The sequence below is a fragment of the Brassica napus genome, chromosome C5 (genome assembly GCF_020379485.1).
Source record: "Brassica napus cultivar Da-Ae chromosome C5, Da-Ae, whole genome shotgun sequence".
NCBI lineage: Eukaryota > Viridiplantae > Streptophyta > Magnoliopsida > Brassicales > Brassicaceae > Brassica > Brassica napus.
This window is the reverse complement of record NC_063448.1, coordinates 12,645,582-12,671,312: the sequence shown is the minus strand read 5'-3', so window position 1 is coordinate 12,671,312 and position 25,731 is coordinate 12,645,582. Positions and strand designations below refer to the sequence as shown.

The following is a 25,731-nucleotide window of genomic DNA, read 5'->3' as shown; positions in this document are numbered from 1 at the left end:
GTAGAAATCAAATTCTAAACATTACTATAATTCTAAAAAACTGTAGAAACTGATTTCTACATATTAGTTGTATTCTACGGATAAGAAATCAGTTCCTAAAAATATGGAAACAAAATATTTGAGAATATTCACTTTTATATTTTTAAAAAAACAATTGATTTAAAAAAAAACGAAAAAGGAACAAAAAAAAGCGACAAATCGATTTGAGAATATTCATTTTCATCCCAGAGAAAAATATCCTATTTTTAGAAATTCAAATTCAAAGGGGTGCTACTGGTTGTTGTCGATGGAACATTCTTGAAGAGGCGTGTCCTATTTTTAGAAATTCAAATTCCTATTTTTAGAAATTCAAATATTTGAGAATATTCACTTTCATCCCAGAGAAATCAAGTTTAAAGAGCTGAAATCATGCTTGGTCGGTTCAAATCAAGTGGGAATCAATCCGGATATAATCATACAAAACCAAAAAAATCGATTTGGGATTCTTTCCTCGGCACGGGATCGATCGATCTATTCTTACAGATCGGTCGATCTGTGTAAATCGACCTTCGCCGATCGAGTGAAATGGACCAGGTCGATCAGTATATATTTCGCATTTTTTTTTGTTCTGAATAATGATCGGGATCGATCGATCCACTATAACTTGTAAAGTGGGATCGATCGATCCCCCTTGTCGAACTCAATATATATCTTTTTAAAAAAATTATAATTTTAAGGGCATTACTGCCATTTTGGAAAAAATTAGTCTAATAGGACATAAAGTAGTATAATTTAGTCTAAAGAGACATAGTTACCATTTTTTTGCTCTAAAAAACAGATTTCCCTTAAGTTTTTAACCAAAAATAATGATAATCGTACAATTTAACTTTCTTTTCATTAAGACGCGCCTATTGGAAGTATTACTGAAAATGATCTATATATAACACTGTTATATAGTGTAGTAATATTTAATTGTTGCAAAATAATTATGGATATATTTAATCACATCTTCGCCTCCTTATATATGTCATTGTCGAAAAATTGCCGGGCATCGGAGGATTACTATTTTTCAGAGCAGAAAAAGTAATATTTTACTCTTACGTTCACACCGGCCGATCTCCAATTCAGCACCCACGATGTTGAAAAAGCGATATCAAACCATATGCATGGTATTACCGTTAATTTCCTTTTACAAAAATCATGGTCCTACAGTGGAATCTATATGCTATTCACTTCACGTCTTCTTTTAGAATCAGTCAGTGAATATATTTTGTACATATATTTTCTTTATTCCGCACTCTTTATTTTGATTTTAGTTTATATCATACTGATTATTTATTTAGTGTACTACGTATTATAAATATGCATGCTATATATGAAAGTTAAGCTTTGGACATACATCATATAGATACAACTTGTTGGTCAAATTTATAAAATAATTCAGTAGCTTCCGGGCAAAAAAAAATTAATCTGATCAACTTTAAAATGTTTAATGGAAAACGATCTCATTAATTAACACCACATATCTATATCAAACCCTAAAAACGTCAATTAGTAACTGTTTCATATAACGCTTTTGAATTATCTAAGATCTATATATTTAAAGAAATGTATCCCTTAAAAATTAAAATTCGCTTATAATTTAGTTGAACTTTAAGTAGAACAGTAGAGAAGTAAGCAAACAAAAAGGTCTTTTACAACTTATATATTAATAACTACATGGATTATAATTTAGTATGAATGACAACACATGGATTATAATTTAGTTCCAACTTTTCGAAAACATATCATGTGTTCCTTGCCTTTTTTGCAGTAATTAAGTTGGTTATTTGGTTGTTGAAAACTTAATTATAGCATATATAAGTAGAGAAGTAAGCAAACTAGGACGGAGAAGTGAGAATCTTTTTGAAAAGTTAGAGAGAGGTGAGAGAGCGTTTCCTCTCTTCTCTTCTCTCTCCTACCGTCCTTTTTTTCTCGCCGAATCCGCTTCTGCCTTTAGCTCCGGTGGCCGACGGAGGGTCTCTACCCGTCGGTCGCCACCCCCTTTGCTCCCGTGTCCAGCCTCTTTCTCTCTCAAACTTCGACTTCTCTACCTCCTCTTTGCTCACCTGCTCTGGTTCTTCGTCGGTTAGCGGTCGGATCCGGCGAACCAAACCGGTATCTGAGGGTGTCCTCAGCTTCCCTGGAGAGATGGCGAGGTCATGGATGGTCGGATCTGAGTAGGTAGCGCCGCCTTGGGTCAGATTCTTTGCGGAGGTTCCGCTGGTATGGGTAAGCGTCGCTGCCTTAGTCTTCCGGTTAGTTCGCTTCCTCCTCTATCTTCCCACTGTCTCCTCCTTTGGTGGTTATTGTAAGAACTTCCCTGTCTTTCTCCAAGATGAAAAAGGCGATGCTGAGGCTTATCGCTGGGGACTTCTTTCTGGTATTGTTCCTCGACAAATTCCATGGCGTGTTAGGGCCCAGATCTATTCGGGATTGGGATGGCTCGGAGTTTCGTGTCGTTTCTCTGCTCTGTCCCTACTCCATACGATGGGTCTTCCTCCTCGCCGCCTGATGATAGGAGCTTATTGTTCCTCTGTGTTTCAAGTTTTCAGAAGAAAGAAGGCCTCTGTCTCCTGCCTCTCTTGCTGTTTTGAAGCTGTTACCTTTGTGCTCTGTTTGCGTGATGGGACCGGAGTCGAGCCGATAAAACCTCTGCTTCCATCTGCCTGTATTTCACCTGTGCTTCACTGCTGGCTTCACACCGTCGGTTTGGATCATCAGGAGCACGGTCCATCTTCTTCTTGAGATTGCAGCGTCTGGAGTGGACGTCACTGGTAGCGATAGCCGGACCAGGACATAGTCAACCCTGCTTCGCCTATTCTCCGGTGGGAGTCGCCTTCGGGATGATCCGCAGTGCCTCGGACTGTTCTCCGGTTGTGTTCTCTTATGACCTGTTGCAGTTTTGGTGTAGGTTCCGACACCAAATCTCTCGCTGTGGTCTACTGCAAACTATAAGGTTGTTCATGGAATCATTAGATTAGCTAAGCTTTAATCACTTCTTTGTGTTGTGATTGAACCTTCATTGTCCTAGTGAGTCTTTTTTACCTTTTTTGTGGCTCCCTAAGACACTCTTGCTTTGATTAGCATCTTAGATACACTAGGTTTTGATTTCTTTGAAACTGAATGTATCTCCATGTGTCATTATTTGCGTAATGAAATTTACATACTTATCAAAACAAAAAAAAGTAAGCAAACTAAAGGACTTCTTCATCAAAAGCCCAGGTGACATTGTAGATGATTGAATTGATAAATTAAACATTGAGTTTAACGAGATATCTTAGGAAATTGGGTATGCCATACCTAACCTAACATATTTACTTCGATTATAAAATATATACTACAAGATATGAGTCCGTTGCGTTGCAACGTGTTTTGTTTGATGTTTTAATTTTATAAAAATCATAAAATAATAAATCATTTATTATTGTTTTATTATTGTTTTTTATCATATGTTGTTTGGGATTTATTTTATAATTAAAATTCGTTTTCACATATAAGTTCAAGTTAATATTTGTATTTTATAATCATAGTGCATAGATGAACTGTTATAAACTTTGTACATATGATTAGAAAAAATACTATACCTAAACATTTAAACTGAACACAACCTGAAATAAGAAATTGAATGAACGAACAGTAAAAGAAATGAAAGTCAAATACACCAATCGAGTCAATGACAACATTATGCATATTTTATGTACTAATTTTATGTTTTATTAAATAAGTTTTAAAAGTTTTATTTTGCTAGGATTTTTTAAAAAAGGAAAACATCCTATCTTATAAATCTTTTTTATTTACAATAAAAAAACATTAAATACTCTTTTGCAATTTTGTTTAAGATTTTAGAAAAGGAAAATTATTGTCATATAACTTATTGCGATTATCTTCTCTTAAGAATTTCAGCAAAAAAAAAATCCATCAAATGATTATATTTAGTTTTTAATATATAATTTTAAATTTCTTTTTTTTAATTCGTATTAATACTAATTTTACACTTTTTGTAATTAAATAATTTTTAGTATCATGTTCATCATCAAATACTCTTTTAAAAATAATATCAAATAAATTTTTACAATTCTCTTTTGGTTAGGACTTAAAAATATGATACAAATTTCTTTTGTCTAGGATTTTTATATAAAAAAAAAACAACTATCAAGTATTCTTTTACAGTATTTTAGGATATTAGAAAAGGAAATTAATATTATATAATCTTTTAAATTATATTTTCTCAAGGATTTAGAAAAATAAAATTTCTATCAAATAATTATTTCCATTTAATATTAATTTTTTTTAAAGTTGCCATTTTCAATATTTGTTTTTTCAATATTATTAATATTTTTACAATTTTTCTTGTTAATTAAATAATTGTTACTATCATGTTTATCATTAAGTTTTTATGTAAAAATTACTATTAAATAAAATTTTACAATTCTCTCTGGTGAGGATGTAAAAAAAAAGAAAAGTATTAATTTGTTAAGATTAGAAAATAATTTTTTTTTTTGGAAATCTCTTTTGTTTAGGATTTAGGAAAAAAAGATGTTATTTTCACATAATGACAGTTTTTATTGACACATTCACAATTTAATTTTTTAGTTGACACATGTCACAACCATATCAGGTGAAATATTTAAAGTTAATTTTGATTTTTTTTTCTTAACACAAAATTATTAAAAAAAGTAAAGTTAGTTAATTATAAGAAAAATAAGATTAATTTTACATTTTTATTTTATTTAGACTTTTAAAAGGGAAACTAATTATTTAACTTTTAATAGAGAAAATTCTGTTAAGTTATTTATACATTTTGTCTTATACATACAAACACATGTCACAATAATATCAAATAATTTTTTGCAATTATTTTTTTATTAGGATTTTAAAAAATAAAAATTACTATTAAATAATATTTACAATTAATTTTTTAATAAAATTCGTTTTTGTTAATATATTAGTATATATATTTTTAATTATGAGATAGATTAACCCATGTCACTAAATATATAATTGACATGTGTCGCGATCATGTTAATTAGCAATTCTAAAGAACTAAGCTTTATATAATAAGATTAAATCATTTAAATGTAATCATTAATGAATGATTTTGATTTGCTAGCTGATCGACGATATAAAGTCATACCATAACTTTATCCTTTAAAATATTATAATCAGTAATATAAAATATTATGAGATTCTTTGAATCCTATAATTGAATAGCACATAATTTCAAAGTTTGAATAAATACATAGTAAACTTTGGAAATATTTAATTAGTAATCTCTCCTTGATTGTAGCTTATACCCCACCAAACCTATTCAGCTTAAATAAGTTAAGGCGTTTGATTATACGTTTCACGTAATGTTTTCTACATCCCATCATACAAGGCAACCCAACCACTTCCGGTTTATAACTTATTAGCCTTGAGTATGGTTATTAATTAGGCTTGTCTGATTATAGAAACATCGCCAATCATATTCAATTTGTTTGGTAACATATACGTGACCCAAAATATACAATATTCAAACAAACAAACAATCAAAGTAGCAAAAAGGAAAAAGATTATATCATCAGTTTGTAACAACAACAAAAAAAAAAACTGCAAGAACTATTATGCTTCTAATACTGATTTCAATTATTTCCTGATTTGTTTGTTCCTTGCAAAAATCAAAACCTACACCACGGTGCCTTCGTAGATAGTTGAAAGTTTGAGCCTAAAGGATCGAACCGCCAACTTTGCTCGTTTAGAAGTATATCTTTTCAAGCTACGTACCGAACCGGACCGGTTGTAACCGCTCGAAGCTTTAAACGGTGTCGTTTTATTCGGTAAGGGTCTTCCCTTCGGAACCGTCGACTCGCTTGGTTTTCCGTTAACAGCGTTATCGTTAGGCTGAGTCAGCATCATGATCGGAGAGATTCTAACTTTCTTACGCCGGCGAGACTCTTTCCCAGCGGAGCTTTGTATCGCGACGCTTGCTTTAACGGCGAGAGCCGCCATGTCCGACGCCGTAAGACGGTTCTGCCGCTTGGAGACTGGAAGAACGAAGTAGATCTGCTCAGCCTGAAGCGGCTCTTCGAGCTTGATCGCCGGTATGAAGTCGTCGTAGAGGAGAGAATCCGAATCGCAGATGAAGTAAGAGGAAGGCCTAGAGGAAGACGACGAAGACGAAGCAGCGGCTGATTCTGCTTCCAGGACCTGAGACGCTAGCACCGGAACATGGTATTCCCGGAGATCGCCGTTAACCGACACGATCTTCACCGTCGGGGGAGAATCGGAGTCTCTCCGGTGAAACGACACGCAGATTCCCATTGCGATTGATGTGAGAAAACTTGAAGAAGAAGTTTGAGACAAAGAAAGATTCACGAATGAAGATACGACGCGTAGAGCAGAGTTGGTCATAGTCTGCTTATATATAGAAGAAGGAAGACGAAGACAAAGCTGAGTTATCTAAACCGGTTTTATCAATTTGGAATTATTCATCCGGTTACAGTTTTAACCGTACGTTAGATGACACGTAGGTTACGTCCCCTAGCTTTGTCAGTTGTCTGTCTTATAGTAAAAGGACACTTAATATTTTCTAAATCTTTAATGAGATAATCGGCGTCCCTATACCTAGAAACAACCATAATTTGCGATCTACCATGGTGACCAAAATAATTTCGTTTACAATTTTACCCTCTAGCTTATAACTCGATTCACGTGCACTATCTGGTAAGTGTCAGACTAGAAGTCAGAAAATTATGTTTTTATCCGGCAAATAAACCAATTGATTTAACTCTTCTATTTTTTTCTGGAAAAACGTAAACATTAAGGAAATAAGTCATGTTAGTAATTCCAAAATATGTTTGTTTATTAGTCTCGATTCTAGTATACATTTTTCATACATGGTTTGTTACTTAATAAATTGGTAGATACATGATTTGAGAGTTGATACATTTTTTGATAAATTGTTTGTTAGCAGATAAATTATTTTGTTACATGGTACACAGACTTGTTGTTATCTGATAAAATATTTGTTACCTGATATATGTTATGTTACCTGCTACATAGACTCCTTGTTATCTGATAAAATATTTGTTATCTGGTATATGTTTTGTTACCTGATATATAATTTGGTATAAAAAAATTGATAGATTGTTTATTACTTGGTACATGTTATGGTAGCTGATATATAATTTGTTATTTGATACATGTTATCTTAGATCATATATAACAATATATCTTAGCGGTTACAAATTACATTAGTTGAAACATTTACGTGTTGTCGTTGTTGTTAGACAGTTTGAAAGATCCCCCAATTTTTGTTTTCATATGCTCGTAAATTTTCTAAATTGAGATTAATAAAGTGAATGTGAATGTAAAAGTATAGGAGGAAAGAGAATATAAGAAGAAAGAGAGTGTAAGAATGTGTAAGAGAAAAGAGAGTGTAAGAATGTGTAAGAATGTGTAAGAGGAAATGTATTTTTGGAAATCTAAGGTAAAAAATGTAGAACAATTTACACATGTGTTAAATCATGTATAGATTTCTAATTTTGACACCATTTATGTATATTGAGCTAATTCTCTCATCTTTAATTACGATGTGCCTCCCAAGTCATCAGCTAATTAACTTTGCTTTTTGCATGCCCTAATTACTCCCAATTATTTATTTCTCTTGATGAGTTATTTAGTTTCTATAAATACTGAATATTTATTTCATACAACACGCATTCAAAAGTTTACCCACATATACAGATCGTATAAGTAATTATACTATACTTGTGCTTATGCATAGCAATACCTCTTATCAGCCTCTTCTTTTGAATTTGATGACTGTTGTTACCTTTTTTTTTTAAATCTGTATCGGACCAGTTTAATTTCAAGAAAAACATACAAAATTGAAAAACTAAGTCAGCAATGACGTGGTACGCGTCACGCGACTCCTGGTCGCGTACTCGCTAGTCATAAGAAGTGACCTGAGAAAGTCTGTATTACTGTGTATATCGGCAACGCTGTTCAAAAAAATACTGTATATCGCAACTTGCATATAAATATGTAAACTGTAACGTACAAGTCAACTATACGGTAATTTATTTTACCCATGCAGATTTTTATTTTATTGAAACAGATATCGTAATTTATTTTAAATTACTATTTTCATGCACGTACGAAGTCATCACCACATCATTACAACCTTTACTCTTGCTTAAACAATTAAACAAATGTTCCCCCACTAAATAATGAGTTTTGCTATTTTTGGTGTATGAAATATTTTTTTTTTAAAGAAAAATAATTAGCGCAAAACGCTATTTTAGTGTAGTATTTACACCAAAATCTCTCCAAACCAACCGAAAAAATCATACTATTTTAGTGTAAAGTTACACTACCACACCAAATTTGGTTTATTACTATTCACAACGGTATACACTGTTCATATACTACTATTCACAATATTAAACATTATTAATTTATGTTTTATTAATAAAATATTAATTTTAAAATTATTAGTGGTAAAATAAATACATATAAAATAGTAAAATAGTAAAATAAATTTATAAACCAATATGTTACATATATTGAAATAGTTTATTTTAATTTACCATTTTAATATTATTATATGTTAAAATTTTAAATATTTATTTTTTAAAAAAAATACATGTGATATATTTTTGTGTAATATAATTACATAACAAATTTTATTTATTATATATATTAAGTAGTCATAAAGTTTTAGTTTAACAATATAAAATAAAGAATACAGTTTTGGCGTAAATTTTAGTGTTATGGTTGGAAAAAAAAATTCACTCAAGAATTACATTAAAATTGTGTAGTTTCCAGATCAAAATGGTGGTGTTATGGGTTGGAGATGCCCTAATAGAATAAGTCTCATGGTTACAGAAGTCTGTTGGTACGTAAACTTAATTAGACCACCTAATACAAAATTTCTAATACACCCATCAATTTATATAGATGTACTACATTAATCTCTCATTTCATTTTATATATAATATATATATCGATTAAACAACCGGCAGTGGGCAAACCACATGAATTTTGGGATACTGTCGAATTCCTGGACTTTCGGAAATAATATGTTTTGAAATCATCTACTTCGATTTTTACCTAAAAATAGCAAATATTAATAGCAAATATTTACCGGACATATATGTGAATTTTTTGGAATATAACTTCTCGGCTAACCTTAAACCAAAAGAAAACAGAAAACTTGCAGTGATAATTCTTAATAGGCTACTTATCGTACCTTTTTTTTTCGACGTGGACCCAGCCCTAAAAGTTTAGGGACCCTAGATCATTTAGTAAAAATTTCAAAATTTTGGAATCCTGAAATTTTTTTTACAAATTCGGAGACTTATTTAGATATAAAAAAATTCAAAAATTTTGGGAGCCATGATTAATAGAAAGTTCTTAAAAAGTAGTTCTTAACAAAATATAAGAAACCGTCTCAATCCTAATGTATTTAATTAATATCTTCACTCAACGAGGAAAACTCGAACGGGTCGAAAGCCATATGCTAAAATGAATCGGGCATCTAGATATGGCAATCATGGATCTGGACCGCGGGCCTGGCCCGTAAAGGACTGTCGAGGTACGGTATTGGGACGAGGTTTTCTAGGCCCGCAAAATTGCGGACCTCGCGGGACGGGTCTTTACGGGACTGGGTCTTTTGCGGGATGGGGCGAAACGGGTCATGTGAGATTACATGGACCCGCATTTTTTCTTCATTTCTTATTTTACCTGAAAAAAACGAGAAAGAGAGTGAGAAAAAGTGATTCTTGTGACTTTTCCCCCAGAAAACATAAGGAGTTCTGGTGATGATGCATGATTCGAGCTCCGGTGATGACGATTCGTGCTCCGGCGATGACGACTCCAGCTCCGGCGATGACGATTCGAGCTCTGGTGGTGTTTTGATTTGGTTTTCTCTTTTTATTACACACAACTATGAATTGTTTTATTACAATGTGATATTTCTTGTTTAAGTTGATTGGTTTTGTTTTCAGTACTATGAATTGGTGTTTTTCTTAAATTAAATTTGGTTACAATGGTATTGTTTAGGAGAAAAGTTAGTTGTATATCACGTCACTTGTATAATTTGGTAAAGTGATTCACGAATTTTTTGCAATCCAAATAATTAAAAAGAGAGTTGGTTTGATGAAGACATACAACACTTGAACGCCAAATTATTACAAAGACAACAATTCAATAAGATTTAAACTCAACAAAAGCTTATGATGATAACAAAAGAAGGCTTTTAATTCAAGAACGCCAGCACAAACAGAGCTTTATGGCATTGATTTTGATAAGTATTTAGTGAAGCTAAATGAGCTCTCTTCAACTCTTCTACTTGAACATTCACGAAAGAAACTGTAGTAGGCGGTTTGATAAGGAGGCGTCCTGTGGAACGGCCCGCGAAGGCCAATATATTTTATGGTACGGGTTTGAGCCGGCATTTTGAAGACCGCAGCCCGCGCGGGACAGAGCCGCTGTAATCCGCTCGACGACTAACCCGCTGCAGTACGGGACGAAACTGGATAGATAAACCTGTTTGACATGTATACGGGCATCACGTGTTGACACATTGACTTATTCAGTAGACGTTGCTACATATACACCGAGAACTTGTGATTTAAATTGAACATTTTCTAAAACAATTTTGAAGTAGTTCAACTTCGACATTTAATATTTGATACATTTTCTGAATGCGACGACCGAGTAACTTGCCAAACTTTGAAGTTTGGAGTTGAACTTACACATACGGTCAAACAAACAATACCGCACATCCTACGACCTACGGTACCATATTCTCATTTTCTTTTTGGTATACAACGCGCCACAATAGTAATGGCTTTGACATGCATGTATATTATTATTACTTAGGTAGGGGCGGGTTTTCGGGTCCCTTTTAGTTTTTATTATCTTTTTGTTTTTTTTCTTGGATTTAGACACGAGTTAGTTAGTTAGTTTGGTTCTAGACAAAACTATTTCAATTTAGTTAGAATTCAGCTCGCTCTTTTTAGAGTGTCATTGGAATTTTAATTTTAATTTAGTTTTAAAATTCTAATTATAGGTTGCCTTTCTACATGGCAACAAAAACTTTTTTTTGACTAAACATTCATAAATCATGGTAAGACCACGTCAAATTCCCGAAAATAAAAACATACCAGAACTTGACCAATTAAACAAAAACATTGAAAATATATATTTACCATAGTTTTCAGTGTACAAAAATAACAATTGTATTTCATCTTTCAATATCTAGACTAGACATAAACACACAAACTGCAACAAAACCGAAAATCTGATGTTTTCAGTCTGTTCAGTTTTAGTGAAGTCTATTAAATCTAGCTATACCTAGACTCTAATCATTATATTTAGTTTGATCCAATTTTCGGTTCAGTTCAGTTATGAATTATAATGTTCAACATCCATAATCGGACTTTATAGAAAATCAAAATAAATTAAACAGATAATGTTCTCTTAAATAATACCATTTATTATCCACGATATGAATCGATCATGTGGGACTTTCGTTTAGTCTATAGCCCTATATATTGGACATTGGAGAATAATTAGACTTTCTGTCATGTTCAGAGAAATGTTGATTGATGTTAAGTAAAATGTACTTATCGTACTCATTTGTCTTCAAACGATGTTTAATTTTCCTTTTTGTCGGTGTTTAGTACATTTCTACAATTAGCGAATAAGCATATGAAAAAATCCTCAACATGTATATAAGATATCAACAAATAATGTAGCTTTACAAAAAGACTCCCTTGTTTGGGCTTAGATTCTCTCTTGCTAATTATATCTTTTATTAGTGGGTAGAGCTTAGTTGTCGACTTTGTTGTGACACGAATCCCACTAAACACCGCAAAAAGTCTTATTTTCCGTCGAATCTTCAAGTTGGAAAGTGTTTGTTCTTATCTTTTGCTAGCGGTGGAAGATTAATCCAGAACTCCTTTCCAGATCTTCATCGGTAGCTTCAAGATGTCGCCTGCAATGGATAAAGCTATGATGGCATTGTCTTTTGAGGAGGAAGATGAACCTTTCGTGTTGCCCAATCTCCCCCAGTTTCAATCTTGCGAGAGAAACGCGCAGAGTTTAATTGGGAGAATCCTCAACCCAGACTGTCAGAAGATGCCGGGTCTGATACTGGATATGCCAAGGAAGTGGCAAAAGCAAGGGAAATTCAGAGGAGTTACGTTGTCGAAAGAGGTTTCAGTTTATTTTTGATCATGAGCATGATCTCCTGGAGGTACTGGAGAAAGGTGTTCATACGTTTAATGATTGAGCTCTTGCAATTGATCGATGGGTGGAGAATCCTCCGGGGGATTACATTCAATACATCAATATATGGGTCCAGATTCACAACATCCCGTTGAATTACTACACATCAAAGGCAATTATGGCGTTTGGAGAAATCCTTGGAGAAGTAAAGGTGGTGTCTTTTGATCCAGATAAGCCTCAAGTGCATGACTATGTTCGTGTACTGTTGAGATTTAATGTTTCAAAGCCCCTGAGGAAATCAAAAGTGATTGATCTGAAAGAGGGAGGGTCAACAGTGCTATACTTTAACTATGAGAGAGTTCAGAAAAGATGCTATGAGTGTCAACGACTTAATCATGAGAAAGATGTATGCCCATTGATGATAAAAAAAAGGAAAGATGCAGCTCTACTAAGAAGACAAAGAATCATCCAAGAGAAGATGGATGCAGTTTTGTTTCTGAAGGCGGATGATCCTTTGTATGGTGTTCTTAGTGAATATCAAGTGAGTATATGTCCTTCATCAGGAAAAAGGAAGATCTCCCAAGAGGTTTTGGAGGAGATGAGGCGTTATATCTTAATGGCAACTGAAAACGATAAACTTGTGTGCATTGATAGAGTTTGGTCATCGGTTTCTGAGATGGAGAAGGATCCAATATTACAAAAAACAGTGCTCCGACTTGAAGCAGCACCAGAGCTTACAAAGCAGCTGGATAAAGGAAAAGGAAGGGTGTTTGATTTTGATTTAAATACCTCTGTCAAATCAAAATTCAATGAGAAAGTTAATGAAAGAAAGCTTATGGCTTCATCTATGAAGGCTCATAGAAGTGAGAGACCTCAGCAGTAGTTTCTACAGTCTTCGCAATCTGAAATGGTGTTGTACAAAGGCCAGACTAAGCCGATTGGCATAGTGTCTTCTTCAGGGTATGCTAAGCGGAATGCTTATGTACCTTTCAAATTCAACTCTACGGAATATGACACTGGTTACATTGTAACTAAGACATCCGAAGTTGTAAAGAAAACACCAAAGCCAAGATGAAGGCCGTATATAAGGAAGAGATAAGAGCAAAAAGGAAATACTTCTTCAGCTCTTCAAGAGTTGTATGGTCCAGGAGCTGGGTAATCAAAGAGTGGCACAAAGAGGAAGGGTTCTAGTGGTGAGGAGGAAGGTCATAAAAGCACCAAGCGCAAAGAACCAAGGGTGATTCCGAATGAGGGATCACCGAAGTTAAGATAAGCATCTTGAGCTGGAATTGCCAGGGATTGGGGCGGCCTCAAAACCTGAAAATTCCCCGTTTACAGGAAATGCGTCAAAAACATTATCTGAATGTGCTTTTTCTTATGGAAACAATGCATTGTCGTAATTATCTAGTAGATTTACAAGTTTGGCTTGGATATGACCGAGTTTTCACTGTTGATCCGGTCGGTCATGCGGGGGGGGGGGGGGTTTAGCTAACTTTTGGAAGAAGTTTGTAAATATCAAGGTTTTGTCTGTAAATAAGAACTTAGTAGACTGTATCTTTCAGTTTGGTAATATATCTTTCTTTGCCTCCTTTGTGTATTGTCCTTCGGGATGGAAAAGAATATTAGACCTTTGGGAAAGACTGAGTAGAATTGGAGTTAGCAGGAAGGGCAGTTGGTGTGTTTTTGGTGATTTCAATGAAATCTTGCATGTACCAGAAATCTAAACGTTAACTTTGTGCTCATCTTTAAGCGACAGAGCAAATCCATTGATGATACTTCCAAAATCTCTTAAAACATAGAAGAGTTATAAACGTTATGTATTGGTAGTGAGCTTTGAGGTTAAGAGAATGGATTAGGGTTTGGTGCGGACATATGAGTTTATAAATGATGATAAGTTGAGAACTATCCTATACTGAATTGAGGTTCGTCTCTCTTTATTTTCCGCTTATGCTTTATCTTCTTCTCTTGCATTGAACTGATGTGAACACTGTTGAATTCAAAAGAAATGATTATTTTATTATCCATCATAGAATTACTTAGCATATTGTAACCCAAAAAATTCATTGAGAGAAAATGAATTCCCCAAGATTTGATTAGTGGGAAACCGGCTCTTGCACGTAGGCTTTCTTAGAATTTTTTCTGGAACCGCAGTAAGGATTGTTAATAACCTTCAAATCTGTGGAGATTGTCAAACTTTGATGAAATATGTTAGTCGGATCAGCCAATGATTATGGTTAAAGACTTGTTGATATATATATATGTATTACAGCATGATCCTTCACCAAAGTTTTGAATAGGTTTTCTCCTACGAAAACATTGACAGTAAAAAAGTTTGAGGTAGTAGTTGATTTGAAGGTTGAAACATAAGTGGTAAAGCTTGGAGAAAAGAAGTTTGCAAAAGAAACAAAAGGTGTGGACTCATATGGAAGATTCAGGAGGTCTTGGTTTTGTCGTCCTGGAGCGTATAAGATAGGAAAAGGAGAGGTTATATACTCACTATATACTCACTATGAAATTGAATGGTTAACGGGCTGGAAAAGCTGGTGCAGAGAAGTTGAAATCCTTGTCTGATTTTGTAGTTCTTTAATCTATAGCTGATTATAGTTCTGTATTGTGTTACATGCTTCTTGACTTTGAGTTGTACAATATTGCAGGAGAAGGCTCTTGAAGGCTGATAAGTGCAAGGTTTTGTATGAGAAGACAAGAAACTCTGATTTTCCCAAGTCATTCACAAGGAGAGGAGGAGAAAAAAGAAAAGCGCCAGTGTTGCCTTTTGTAACGGAAAAGTAAATTTTTGACAACATAACCATTGCTCACGAGATGATCCACTCGTTGGGGAAGGTCAATGACAAGGCTGCGGTATGGATGGTGGTAAAAACGGATATGTCGAAGGCATATGACATGATTGAGTGGAGTTATCTCCGATCTCTGCTGTGTGTATTGGGTTTTGACATTAAATGGATCAATTGGATTATGAAGTGTGTCTCCTCAGTGACATATTCAGTGCTAATTTATCCCTTATCACCTGTGTTGTTTGTTCTCTGTACTGAAGGCTTGACTCATCTATTAACAAAAGCAAAAAGAGAAGGAAAGATTGAAGGAATGAAGTTTGGAATTGAGGATCTTTCTGTTACGCATATGCTGTTTGTGGATGACTGCCTTTTTGTATGCAAAGCAGTGCGCTACATGGCATCCTTTCACGGTATGAAGATGTTACTGGTCAGATGATCAATCTGGCGAAGTCATCTATTATCTTTGGTAAGGGAGTTTTGGAAGAAAATAAAACCAAAGTGAAGCAGCGTTTGGGATTACCTGAAGTCTTAATTGGATCTAGGGTTAAATCTTTCTCTGACCTTAAAGAGAGAATGTCTAAAAAGGTCTCGGGTGGCATGCAAGATCACTTTCACAAGGGGGAAAATAGGTATTGATTAAGGCAGTTGCAGCAGTTCTACCAGTTCATGCTATGTCAGTATATAAAATCTCAAAGGCAATCATCTCAAGCTTACAAAACATCATGGCAAGCTTCTGGTGGAGTAATGTGGAGCATAAAAGGAAAATACACTGGTTGAGTTAGGATAAATTGTGTTTATCAAAATAAGAGAGAGGACTGGGATTCCAGGATTTGGGTTGTTTCAACCAAGCTTTATTAGCTAGACAGACTTGGAGAATTCTCCATTTCCAGGACAGTCTTTTGGCTTAGGTCTTAAAAGAAAAATATTATGAGAATGATTCTCTGATCACATCGTCACTTGGAAGTAAACCGTCATACGCCTGGAGAAGTCTATTGTATGGATGTGAAATGTTGTTAAAAGGATTGAAACATTCGATTGGTGATGGGAGAATTACCATGGTCTGGTCTGAAGCTTGGCTAGAAGATGAAGGGATTTACAGACCCCCTGGGCGAAGACAAAGATGTTTTGATGTTAATCTTCAGGTGTAACTCCTGATTGATCATCAAAGAAGAAGATGAAATCGATTGAGACTTGAAGATTTATTCAGCCCTGGTGATGTCAACATTTTGTTGATAAACCAACCGGTTGTCTCAGAAAAGGATGTTTGGGTCTGGAGATTTAATCAAAGTGGTGCATACTCAGTGAGATCAGGATATGAGATAGCATTCTTAGGATTTCATCATGAGCTGCTCTCGACCAATACTGTCAGACCTTCTTTAAATCATTTGCAGAAGAGGGTATGGTCGTTATTGGCTCCTTCAAAAATAAAAGTTTTCATCTGGAAGGAAATATCAAATGCACTTTCGGTATTTGATAATCTCAAAAGCCGAGGAATGAAGTGTGATTTGTTTTGCCAAACCTGTGGGAGGGAAGGTGAATCCATTAACCATGTCCTTTTCTCATGCACTCTGGCTAGGCAAGTGTGGGCATTGTCAGGGTTCCCGTCGCCGAGAGGAGGGTTTAATGAGGAATCAGTTTTTGAAAATATGAATTATCTGATTTGAAGATGGTCAGATGACAGGAATCAGAGAGAAGCAACAAAAAGCTTTCCTTGGACACTTTGGTATCTATGGAAATATCGGAATTGTTTGTTGTTTGACGGATTTCTTTTCGATGGAGACCAGACATGTAAAAAAAGCTAGAGAAGTAACAGAGCTTTGGCTTCTAGCTCAAAACATGGAGTCGGGAATAGCTGAAGAAAGTAACCTCATTCCAAGGCAAAATGAAGAGGAATGGAGGCATGTGGATGATGATGAACTGAAATGTAACATTGGTATGAAATGGTCGAAGAAGAAAAAAGTAGCAGGGGTTGCTTGGGTTCTGAGTAATGTGCGAAGGGAAGTCCTGCTCCATAGTCGTCATTTTTTTGGAGCGGTGGGATCCAAAGATGAAGCGTACTTCTTAAGTTTAGCTTGGGCAATTGAAAGCATGTTGGCCCATAAGCGTTTGAAAGTACACTTTGCTTTTGAAGGAGGAAAGTTGGTAAATGCCATCAACAGACCAAACACTTGACCTTCTTTCAAATTTAAAGTGGTGGAGATTAGTAGGTTACTTAGTGAATTTTTGAGATGGAAAGTGACTTTTGTGCCGTTTGAAGCTAACAGAGGAGCTAGGCTTATAGCTGATAGTGCAGCTCTTGATGTTAGGTTTCAATCCTATGTGGCTAGAGGTTTTTCTAGATGGCTTTCGAATGTTTTTGGCTAGCTCCCTAGATCATTAGGGTGTTGTGATTTAGCCTCTGCTCTTGTTGATGTAATCTTGATGTTGTAGCTCTCTTTTGATATGCAAAAAAAAAAAAAATGATATCAACAAAGATCTAAATAAAATAATTTAGCTGCAACTATTAATGGCCAGTCACATTTTTGTTTTTAACAGCACATGAAATCTCTGACGCCACCAAAAATAAAGTTTTAAGTATCTTACTAGATCTCGCGCGGATTTTTGTTTTCATTTATTTTTATATAAATATTTTGTTTTCAATTCTAAATTAGTATATATTATAATATATATGTCTATCAATTTTTAAAACATAATAAGTTTACGATATATTTTTAAAGAATAGATTGTTTTAAACTTTTACATGTATTTGTATCTTCTTCTATATATATTTTTTCAGATTATTATTTCATTATTAAAATCGTAACTATATATATAAAGATTAGTAAAATATTGTTTTATTGTCATATTCAAAGATACTGTAATATTTCACAAATTTAGAAAGTTTTTAAAAAATAAAAATTTTCGCTTCATAGATTTATATTATCGAGTAAATAATTAAACATTTAGTTTTTGTTTATTTTTTAAAATAAACTATATAGTTTAAAATTTGTTCTCATTGGTTTAAGGTAGTAAAGATTAATCATTGTTAGATAATATAATTTTTGTTATTTTTAAATTTTTTTTTATAATTTTAAAAGTTAACATCGATAAATATTTAAATATTTAACATATGGAGGTATAGTATTACAACATTAAATTATATCTATTTAATTTATACTATCTATAAATTCAATGGATCATTTATTTTTTAAATTTAATTATTGATAGCCCAATAAAAATTTCTGGTAGGCCCAAAATTTAAATGATAAGATTATAGATTAAATGTAACTTGACTTTTTAGGAATAAGTTCACTAGGTCCATTTTTTTAAAAAATCACACATAAATCAAGGTTGTGACTTATGTTTTAATATATAAGATATAACAGATAGCCAAAAAGTTTAAGCTATGAATTTAAATAAAGAAGATTGATTGTAAGATCCATAAATCTATTTTATTTTGTTCGATATTTGTTTATTTGGAAAGATCAATTGCTTAAATGTGTAACACTGGTATGAACATGTGTGTATGATAATAAGTGATTTTACTTGTGTGTCAGTGTGTGAGGAGCCAATACGGTCACACCTGTCCGATGACTAAAGTCTAAAGATCATGTTCTCACGTTGTTCCAGCAACTTCGTGTGCATAAAACTATTCACAAGAAATCCACACGAGAGAAGATCTTCTTCACATGAACCAAATCGATATGATGAATATGCAGTTTTAAAATTCATAATTAGGGGACATAAAATCAATGTCAAACGCGATATGTCGTATGATTAAGTGTCGATGTTCACATGTTTGCCCGACAAATTCGAAGTTATTAACAACTATACATCATCGAAACAAATTAAACTATTACTAAAATAAAAACAAGATGGCATATATAATTCTTGTGTGTACAGGACCTCTTCCAAGTCTTGTTCCTTTACCAAAAGTATTCATAATTCTGCCTATATAAATTCGTGATGATACCTCACCTCACTCACGGTCTTTTCTAAACATGTTCATCATATTGGAGGAGCCATAAATCGGGCTCCTAAGGGCCCAGTAATTATCTGGCCCAAACAATGGCCTTACATATAAACTACCAATAAACGATAACTGATTACCTTCATGCATGTCTCGGTATCTCGATCGTGTTTCCTCCTTTGGTTCTTGATTTGTTTATTATCTTCTAATTTTCAGTTTAACATCTCAAACACGTGCGTTGTTTTCAGCCGTTGCAGAAGTGTTGTGTGTTTGTGTTTCCAGCCAATCATCATCATATGCCTTTTTATGTTAACTTCCTTAAAAAGATATCTCCGCAGATACGGTCACTCCTTACACCTTCTGGTGGGATGCTAATCCGGAAAAGAAAAATATGTGTTGGATCTCTTGGGACACAATGACATTGCCGAAATATGAGGGGATCTCGGCTTTCGAGATATTGAAACCTTTAATGATGCTCTGCTTGCAAAGATAGGATGGAGATTGATCAAGGAACCACAGTCACTGCTAACTCAGGTTTTATTGGGTAAATACGCTCGGAACCAGTCCTTCATAGTGTCCAATCCCAGCCACAGCCTTTCACGGCTGGCGAAGCATACCGGCAGGAAGAGAAATCCTTTCGAAAGGACTAAGCTGGGTAATGGGTGATGGAGAGTCAATCCGAATGTGGAACGAAGCATGTTTGTTTGATAAAAAAAAAAAAAAAAAAAATCCGCAGATAAAATTTATAGACCCTATAGGCTAATAGCTCTAGAATTTATTTGGACCTCGTTTGATTTATAGTACTCGATGTAGTTTATAGACGAACAGTTTATACTATAAGTTTATGCAAGCGTTCTTGTAACGGTAGAAGATGATTCTTATGAAATTGATCGATTGTCTTTGTTTTATCCAAGGGAAAAAAAACTTTTCGTCTATAATAGCAAATTCTCGGGCCACAAACATAACTTTACAGACTTGATGTTTGTATTCACTGTTGAAACTAGTTTTTTTTATGATACAGATGTATAACACATTACTGTCAATATAAAGGTACACATATATTTCCTGTGGCGTATAAAACGAATTCGGCGTGGTCTATAGAATTAGCTGATATATTTTGTGAACCTCTTAGAAAATAGAAACCCACGGACCATAAATGATCTTAGCGTATAAGAAGATTAATTAAGATATAAGCATAAATACATATCACAAGGTTATATTTATATGTGTGTGTGTCTGTATCTGTCTCTGTGCTGAAAGCTATCGTCCGTGCCTACCTTTTGTAGTGTGCCCATTGTATGAAGTGGGTAACTAAACATCATCCTGAAAATAATTTTAAAAATATGATAGGTTACTGCAACTGATACTATAAGACAATATCACCAACACCGTCTAAAAGTAGTACTTAATTAGTGAGTTCCACGAATAAGAGCCTTAGGGAAATCGTAACTTATCCTTTCTAATTGTTTACAAGGTTTTGCGCTGTTTAGTTTCCCTCTCGTCTCTTTTAGGTGTTTTATATTCAATCAAATTTGAACCATACAACTATTTTGGTATAGGTGAGCAGCATATTTATATGTTCTGTGGATATTTCAGCTATCATCATAATGCTAAAGTATTTAGTTTCAGATATTTCATCAGCTATATCTTACATCCCTTGTCTATGTTAACTTTATCTTTTGCTAACACTGTTTTCATAACTGTTTTATGTCGTACTATCATACTCCGTTCCAAAAGTTGCAAAATATCACAAATCGCACGACATGATGAAGTATAGACAGTTGAAAGTATTAATAAAATACTATTACAAACCCTTATCTTGACCACTTGTCGTGTCGTTAGCGTTCCCATTAATATTGCTTAACGTCTTGGGAGACTGAACAAGATAACTCCTACACAAGGTCTCACGTGGTCCCCCTCCTACAAACGTGTCATGGGTTCAGTGGTTTCAATTGACACGTGTCGTTTTCATAGTGACGAGGATGTGCAACTAGTTATGAGTCCGACCTCTGGAAAGTCTGAAGTGCCCTCACTCGTTGCCTCAGCCGGCCCCTATCTTGGCCGCAAAACTCTATACTATTCCTTTGACCAAAAATATCGTTCGTTTTGAGATAACTTTGACCATCATTAATTCGTCTCTTAACCGGAGTTCCTTAGCCGAGACAGTTTTTAACTTTTTTTAGATTTTAATTAAGAAAAACTAAGAATCGCCTCTTAAATAAAAAATATAAGAACCGTCTTTTAGCCAAAAAATGTTTTAAAAAAAAAATTGGCAAATCATAAGTTAAAAACTCCGGGCAAGAGACCAAGGTTAATCATATCCTTAGTTACAATAACGATGGTTTTGCATGTAAATTAGTCTAATAAATAATTTCATTAACATTAAAACGTAATTCATTAAACTTGTATACGTAAGAATTTGTAAATTATTCGATACAGGTGATTATTAGGTCTAATATGAGGTTGAATAAGATACCATAAAAAAGTAATGAACACCCGTCTCTTAACGGTGGTAGAGAATCGCAGCCTTTCAGATTCCACACGGCTCTTACTACTAATTTTCTATATATCAACTTGCTCACTTTTTCTTTTGTATATGGCCTATCGTAAACAAATGATAAAATCCCTTCAGCTTACTATTATAATATTCTTCTCGATAACGTCAAACTATAACAATTCAATACATTAGTGTAATTAATTTTCAGTGACACTCGTACGACTTTAACATACATAAGTACGACGTCACCACTCTAATAACATGTTAATCAATACAATACTAAAATCAGGATATAATCCATGGAGAGGATGTCCACGTCCTCACAAAAAATCAACCAATAAAAAACGCTTTTTTTGCCATGTCAGAAGCGTTGTCTAGATAAACCGGGCCTCAGTGTGGTTTCCAAAAAAATTATCATGGCCACGTCGAGCCCCACAATTCCAATTCATCTTCAACTTCTCGATTCTCTGTAATCGCTCTATCTTCCATCTCTGTAACCCCCTATTAATCAATGATGCTTTCTATACCTTCTGGCTGGTTTCGTTCCAACTTCCGTTCATCCTCCTCCTGTATAGATGGCTTCGTCTAAACCTAAATCCTATCAAGATCGAAACCTAGCATTAAGAGCAGCTGAAACCACTAATCGCCGTAGAGCTCCTTCTGATCGATGAGCAGGTATGACATTGACTTCCTCATATTTATTTTTTTACGACTCAATTCCACTGACCCATCAACTTCCTAAAGTGCTAGATTTATGTTCGTTAAGATTCAGTTCCACTGTCGTAACGATTCAGCCCCTCTGATTAATTGTTGGTGTGGTATAGTTTTATTTTTTAATATGGTGAACTAGACAGCGTGATTCTTGAGAAGTCTACCATGAAAACATTGACAAGTCTGTTGCTTTTGATCTATCTGTGATCTAAAAGCTGTTTCTTTTTTTCACAGGATGGCCTATTTGCTTAAAGTTCTTTGTTTGTGTAGCTAATGAGGGCTCTTTGATGGTGTTATATTCTACTGGAAGTCTGGAAGCCCAGTTCATCATATGAGTTGCTTTGGAGATGTTGCAAGACGCCTTCAGGAAACCGGTAAGATTAAAAACAATACTCTTATTAAGGCCTTAAAGCAATAGATTCAGTTTTCTGTTTATAAATGAACAATCAACTTGAACTGCTTTTCTTGTGTTGTATGAATTTGCAGCTCTAGATGAAGCCACTAAAGGGAAACAATACATCCACTCTTGCCTTAGGTACTTCCATAATGATTTTGATGTTAGTCTTATCTGAACACTGAGGACGTTGCCTATATTTTTCTACCAATGACCAATTGTCAGTTTTTTTCTCCAGTAGAAAGCAGTACGGTGAAGGGCTGAAGGCAGACTGTTGTTCCACGGGTTCTGCGTTTTTGGGAGGCAAAAAATGTGAAGAAGGGAGGTGAGCTGATGGGCGTCGACATGGACTTGGTTGATGAAAAGGTGTTTCGTTTCCCAATTGCAATTTGAGTTGCTTTCTTTTCATTTTAGTCTACAATTATTACTTACTTCCTTATATATGGTTCCTTCTGTTGATCGCATGCAACCCTTATTCAGTCCTCCATTAGTGCCCGTCGACTCAACACGTTCCACCACCTCCTAAGAGAGGGTGCGATGTAACAATTAGCAACCAAACTTTAAAGTCTCAGACTCCCTCATTGCTATACACGAAGCAAACAAAATTCATTAAAATAGTAGCAACCATCAACCATGTTCCTGATGAGATGTTTAGGTTCCTTGCTTATGACCAGCGGCTCATGCTTGCACACATTTAATACCGATTTACCAGGTTTGTCTCAAACCTTTTGAAACACCGTGTTTATATTCATTATCTCTGTTCCCAACGAGAACTACTTTCTCTACCATTGTTACGCTGCAGCTGTGGTTAGTGAAGTGAGGGGGCATCAAAGGGATTTTCAACAATGAGACAAAAGACCACAGAACGCATAACTTGCATCTTGACAGGTGTATACATATGAAGTACTATGTAAGCGTTAAATCACTAGAAGCTGAGTTTAGTTATGTGTGATCAATGATTGATTGTTTGTTCACTTTTCTCACACAGAAGCGAAACAACTGTTTGTGTGAGTGTTTTGACAACTTAGCAACCCTCCTACATGATAAATTATTGGCATTTGGTTTGGAGCCAAAGATTACTGTTGCTACTAATATCAGTCTAAAGTTAATGGAGGTAATAAATTTTTAAAGAACTAATCAACAATTTAAATTGTTTAGTTTGTCGTACAAACTCGACTTTAAGCATCATTTTAATCTTTGGATATCATTCTCTTTGATTCGTCTGTATTGGAAAAGTTTAGTAGAGTCGAATTTCCTATTTTTATTATAAGTTTATAGGCTTTATTATATTTAGATGATTCAATGGATCATGAGGAATGTGAGAGATTGGTGACAAATGTACACATTGATTGATATGCAATATATATACGATTGTGGTTTACTCCCTTCATACTTTGGGTTTATTATGCTTTAATGTCTTCTTTTCCTAAAAGTTACATCTATGACATTTTTATATCAACAAAGACTGTAGCTAACCAAAACATCCTTGAGTACGTATTACATATTTATGTCTCAAATTTTTTAAGCAGCCTATTATCATTCTAACGTCCCTGGCCGTTCACCATTTATTTTCATTAGGAAGTGCATCAATAAGAAGGGCCTCAAGTTGTTCTACAACCAAATATGGGGGTGTCCAGGAATTTTGTTGTCTAACCATGGCTGACTTAATGCACACGTACTAAATTCATAGCCGCAGAGAGCGCATTAGAACTCATCCCATGCTTTGTAAGTCATTTACGTGTCCCTGCCTATATTTTGTTAATCTACATGGAGATAATAACCATCCTGGTGATGACATGCTTGCAGCTAGAGCGGTGAAAATTAACCCCTGCTGATGGGTTTATAATTGGATCCCCTGAGAAAACAGCTGAGGGAGATGATGTTGGAATACTTGACGGAAGTGCTGCTGAGTCTGCTCTTCCACATGTTGAACCTGTCTCAGGTGGAGTGGATGAAGGGAAGAAGCCACACATTTTTTAACTTCACTGCCTACGAAGAACCTAACTTCAAATTGGAAAACCTCAACTCTATCGCATTTCTGCTTTTAATGTTTTCACTTTCACTTTGTCTACTGTTTCCTGAATTTAAACCCCTTCTACCGGCTATTTCTTTAATCTTTCCTTAAGGTTGTCGTAGTAACAAGGAAAAATAATTCGTTTGATCTTTAACATATACTCTGACTCTATGTAGTGGAATAACAAAATTTAGGAGAAGCGAAAGGCTGGCTCCTCCATGGAAAACGTCGTACACGTACTGGGAAATACCAGCAATTTTTTTCTAAAAAAAACTGTAACATTGGTTGTTATGAGATGTCACTGAGATTTTTTGTAAGAGTGCAGCTAACACTGTAGCATTGATGTATGTAGTTTAACAAGTAAGCTATAGTTATGTCGCTCGCAATTCCAGCACCAAATTGTGAACCTACTTTTTAATAGAACTGTATAATCTGGAAACTGCAATCCATCACAAGCTCGCGATAATTTAATCAATCATAACAGTAAACTTAAATGAAATAATCTGGAAAAAGAAGTCCAAGTCTTAATTTACAATATACACATACTAAAAAAAAATGCAGCACAATAATCATGGATTCAGTGCCTGACTGGTTCAAACGCAGCGGTTGCGGGTGGTTGCGGTTTCTAACGGTTTTAAGAGATTTGTACGACTGGTTCTGCGGTTAGAAATTGTTACGTTTACGGGATATTTACGACTGGTTAACTACCAAATGCAACAGCGGTTAAATAATAAATTAACAATATTTACATTTTATATAATTATAAAAATATCAAAAATCATAATATTATAATAAATATAAAAACTATATTTCGAAATTTATAGTTTTAAATTTTTAAAAATTATAGAAAATATTTTTATTTTTATAATTCCAATTTAAAATTTTTATTGAATATTTTTATTTTTGTATTTATATTGTTTACAAAAAAAGAAAAAAAAAATATCCTCCCGCAACCGTCTGCAACCGCAAACGCTAGCTGGAACCAGCTTTTGAATTTATGAGGTTTAGAGCAGTTTGAAGCGGTTTAAAGTGGTTTGAGTGATTGTTGCAGAACGCCAACAACCGCTACCAACTGCAAAATCTGCGTTTGCGGGTGGTAGCGGCAAAACCAGTTACACCCTCAATATCATTTTGAAG

At 34.4% G+C, this 25,731-nt stretch overlaps 2 protein-coding genes and 1 long non-coding RNA gene across 4 annotated transcripts; 2 read left to right on the top strand and 1 right to left on the bottom strand.

Annotated features, from left to right (window-relative positions):
• Positions 1-5,483: 5,483 nt before the first annotated feature.
• LOC106445088 lies at positions 5,484-6,433 on the bottom strand. The gene has a single exon (XM_013886584.3). It carries the CDS (start codon positions 6,409-6,411, stop codon positions 5,686-5,688), a length of 726 nt encoding a protein of 241 aa, XP_013742038.2. The 5' UTR covers positions 6,412-6,433; the 3' UTR covers positions 5,484-5,685.
• A 5,564-nt stretch (positions 6,434-11,997) lies between these two features.
• Positions 11,998-13,120, top strand: LOC106447806. Its single transcript, XM_013889770.1, has 2 exons — positions 11,998-12,225; positions 12,329-13,120. The coding sequence occupies exons 1-2, from the start codon at positions 11,998-12,000 to the stop codon at positions 13,118-13,120; spliced, it is 1,020 nt and encodes a 339-aa protein (XP_013745224.1).
• A 5,030-nt stretch (positions 13,121-18,150) lies between these two features.
• LOC111210832 lies at positions 18,151-25,353 on the top strand. Of its 2 annotated transcripts, XR_002662091.2 has the most exons (9): positions 18,151-22,150; positions 22,421-22,560; positions 22,673-22,721; positions 22,819-22,946; positions 23,061-23,292; positions 23,383-23,490; positions 23,569-23,694; positions 24,159-24,305; positions 24,387-25,352. It is a non-coding gene; the product is annotated as an uncharacterized LOC111210832 (long non-coding RNA). The 2 variants fall into 2 exon arrangements; XR_002662090.2 differs by having other exon boundaries at positions 22,819-23,292; positions 24,387-25,353.
• Positions 25,354-25,731: the final 378 nt, after the last annotated feature.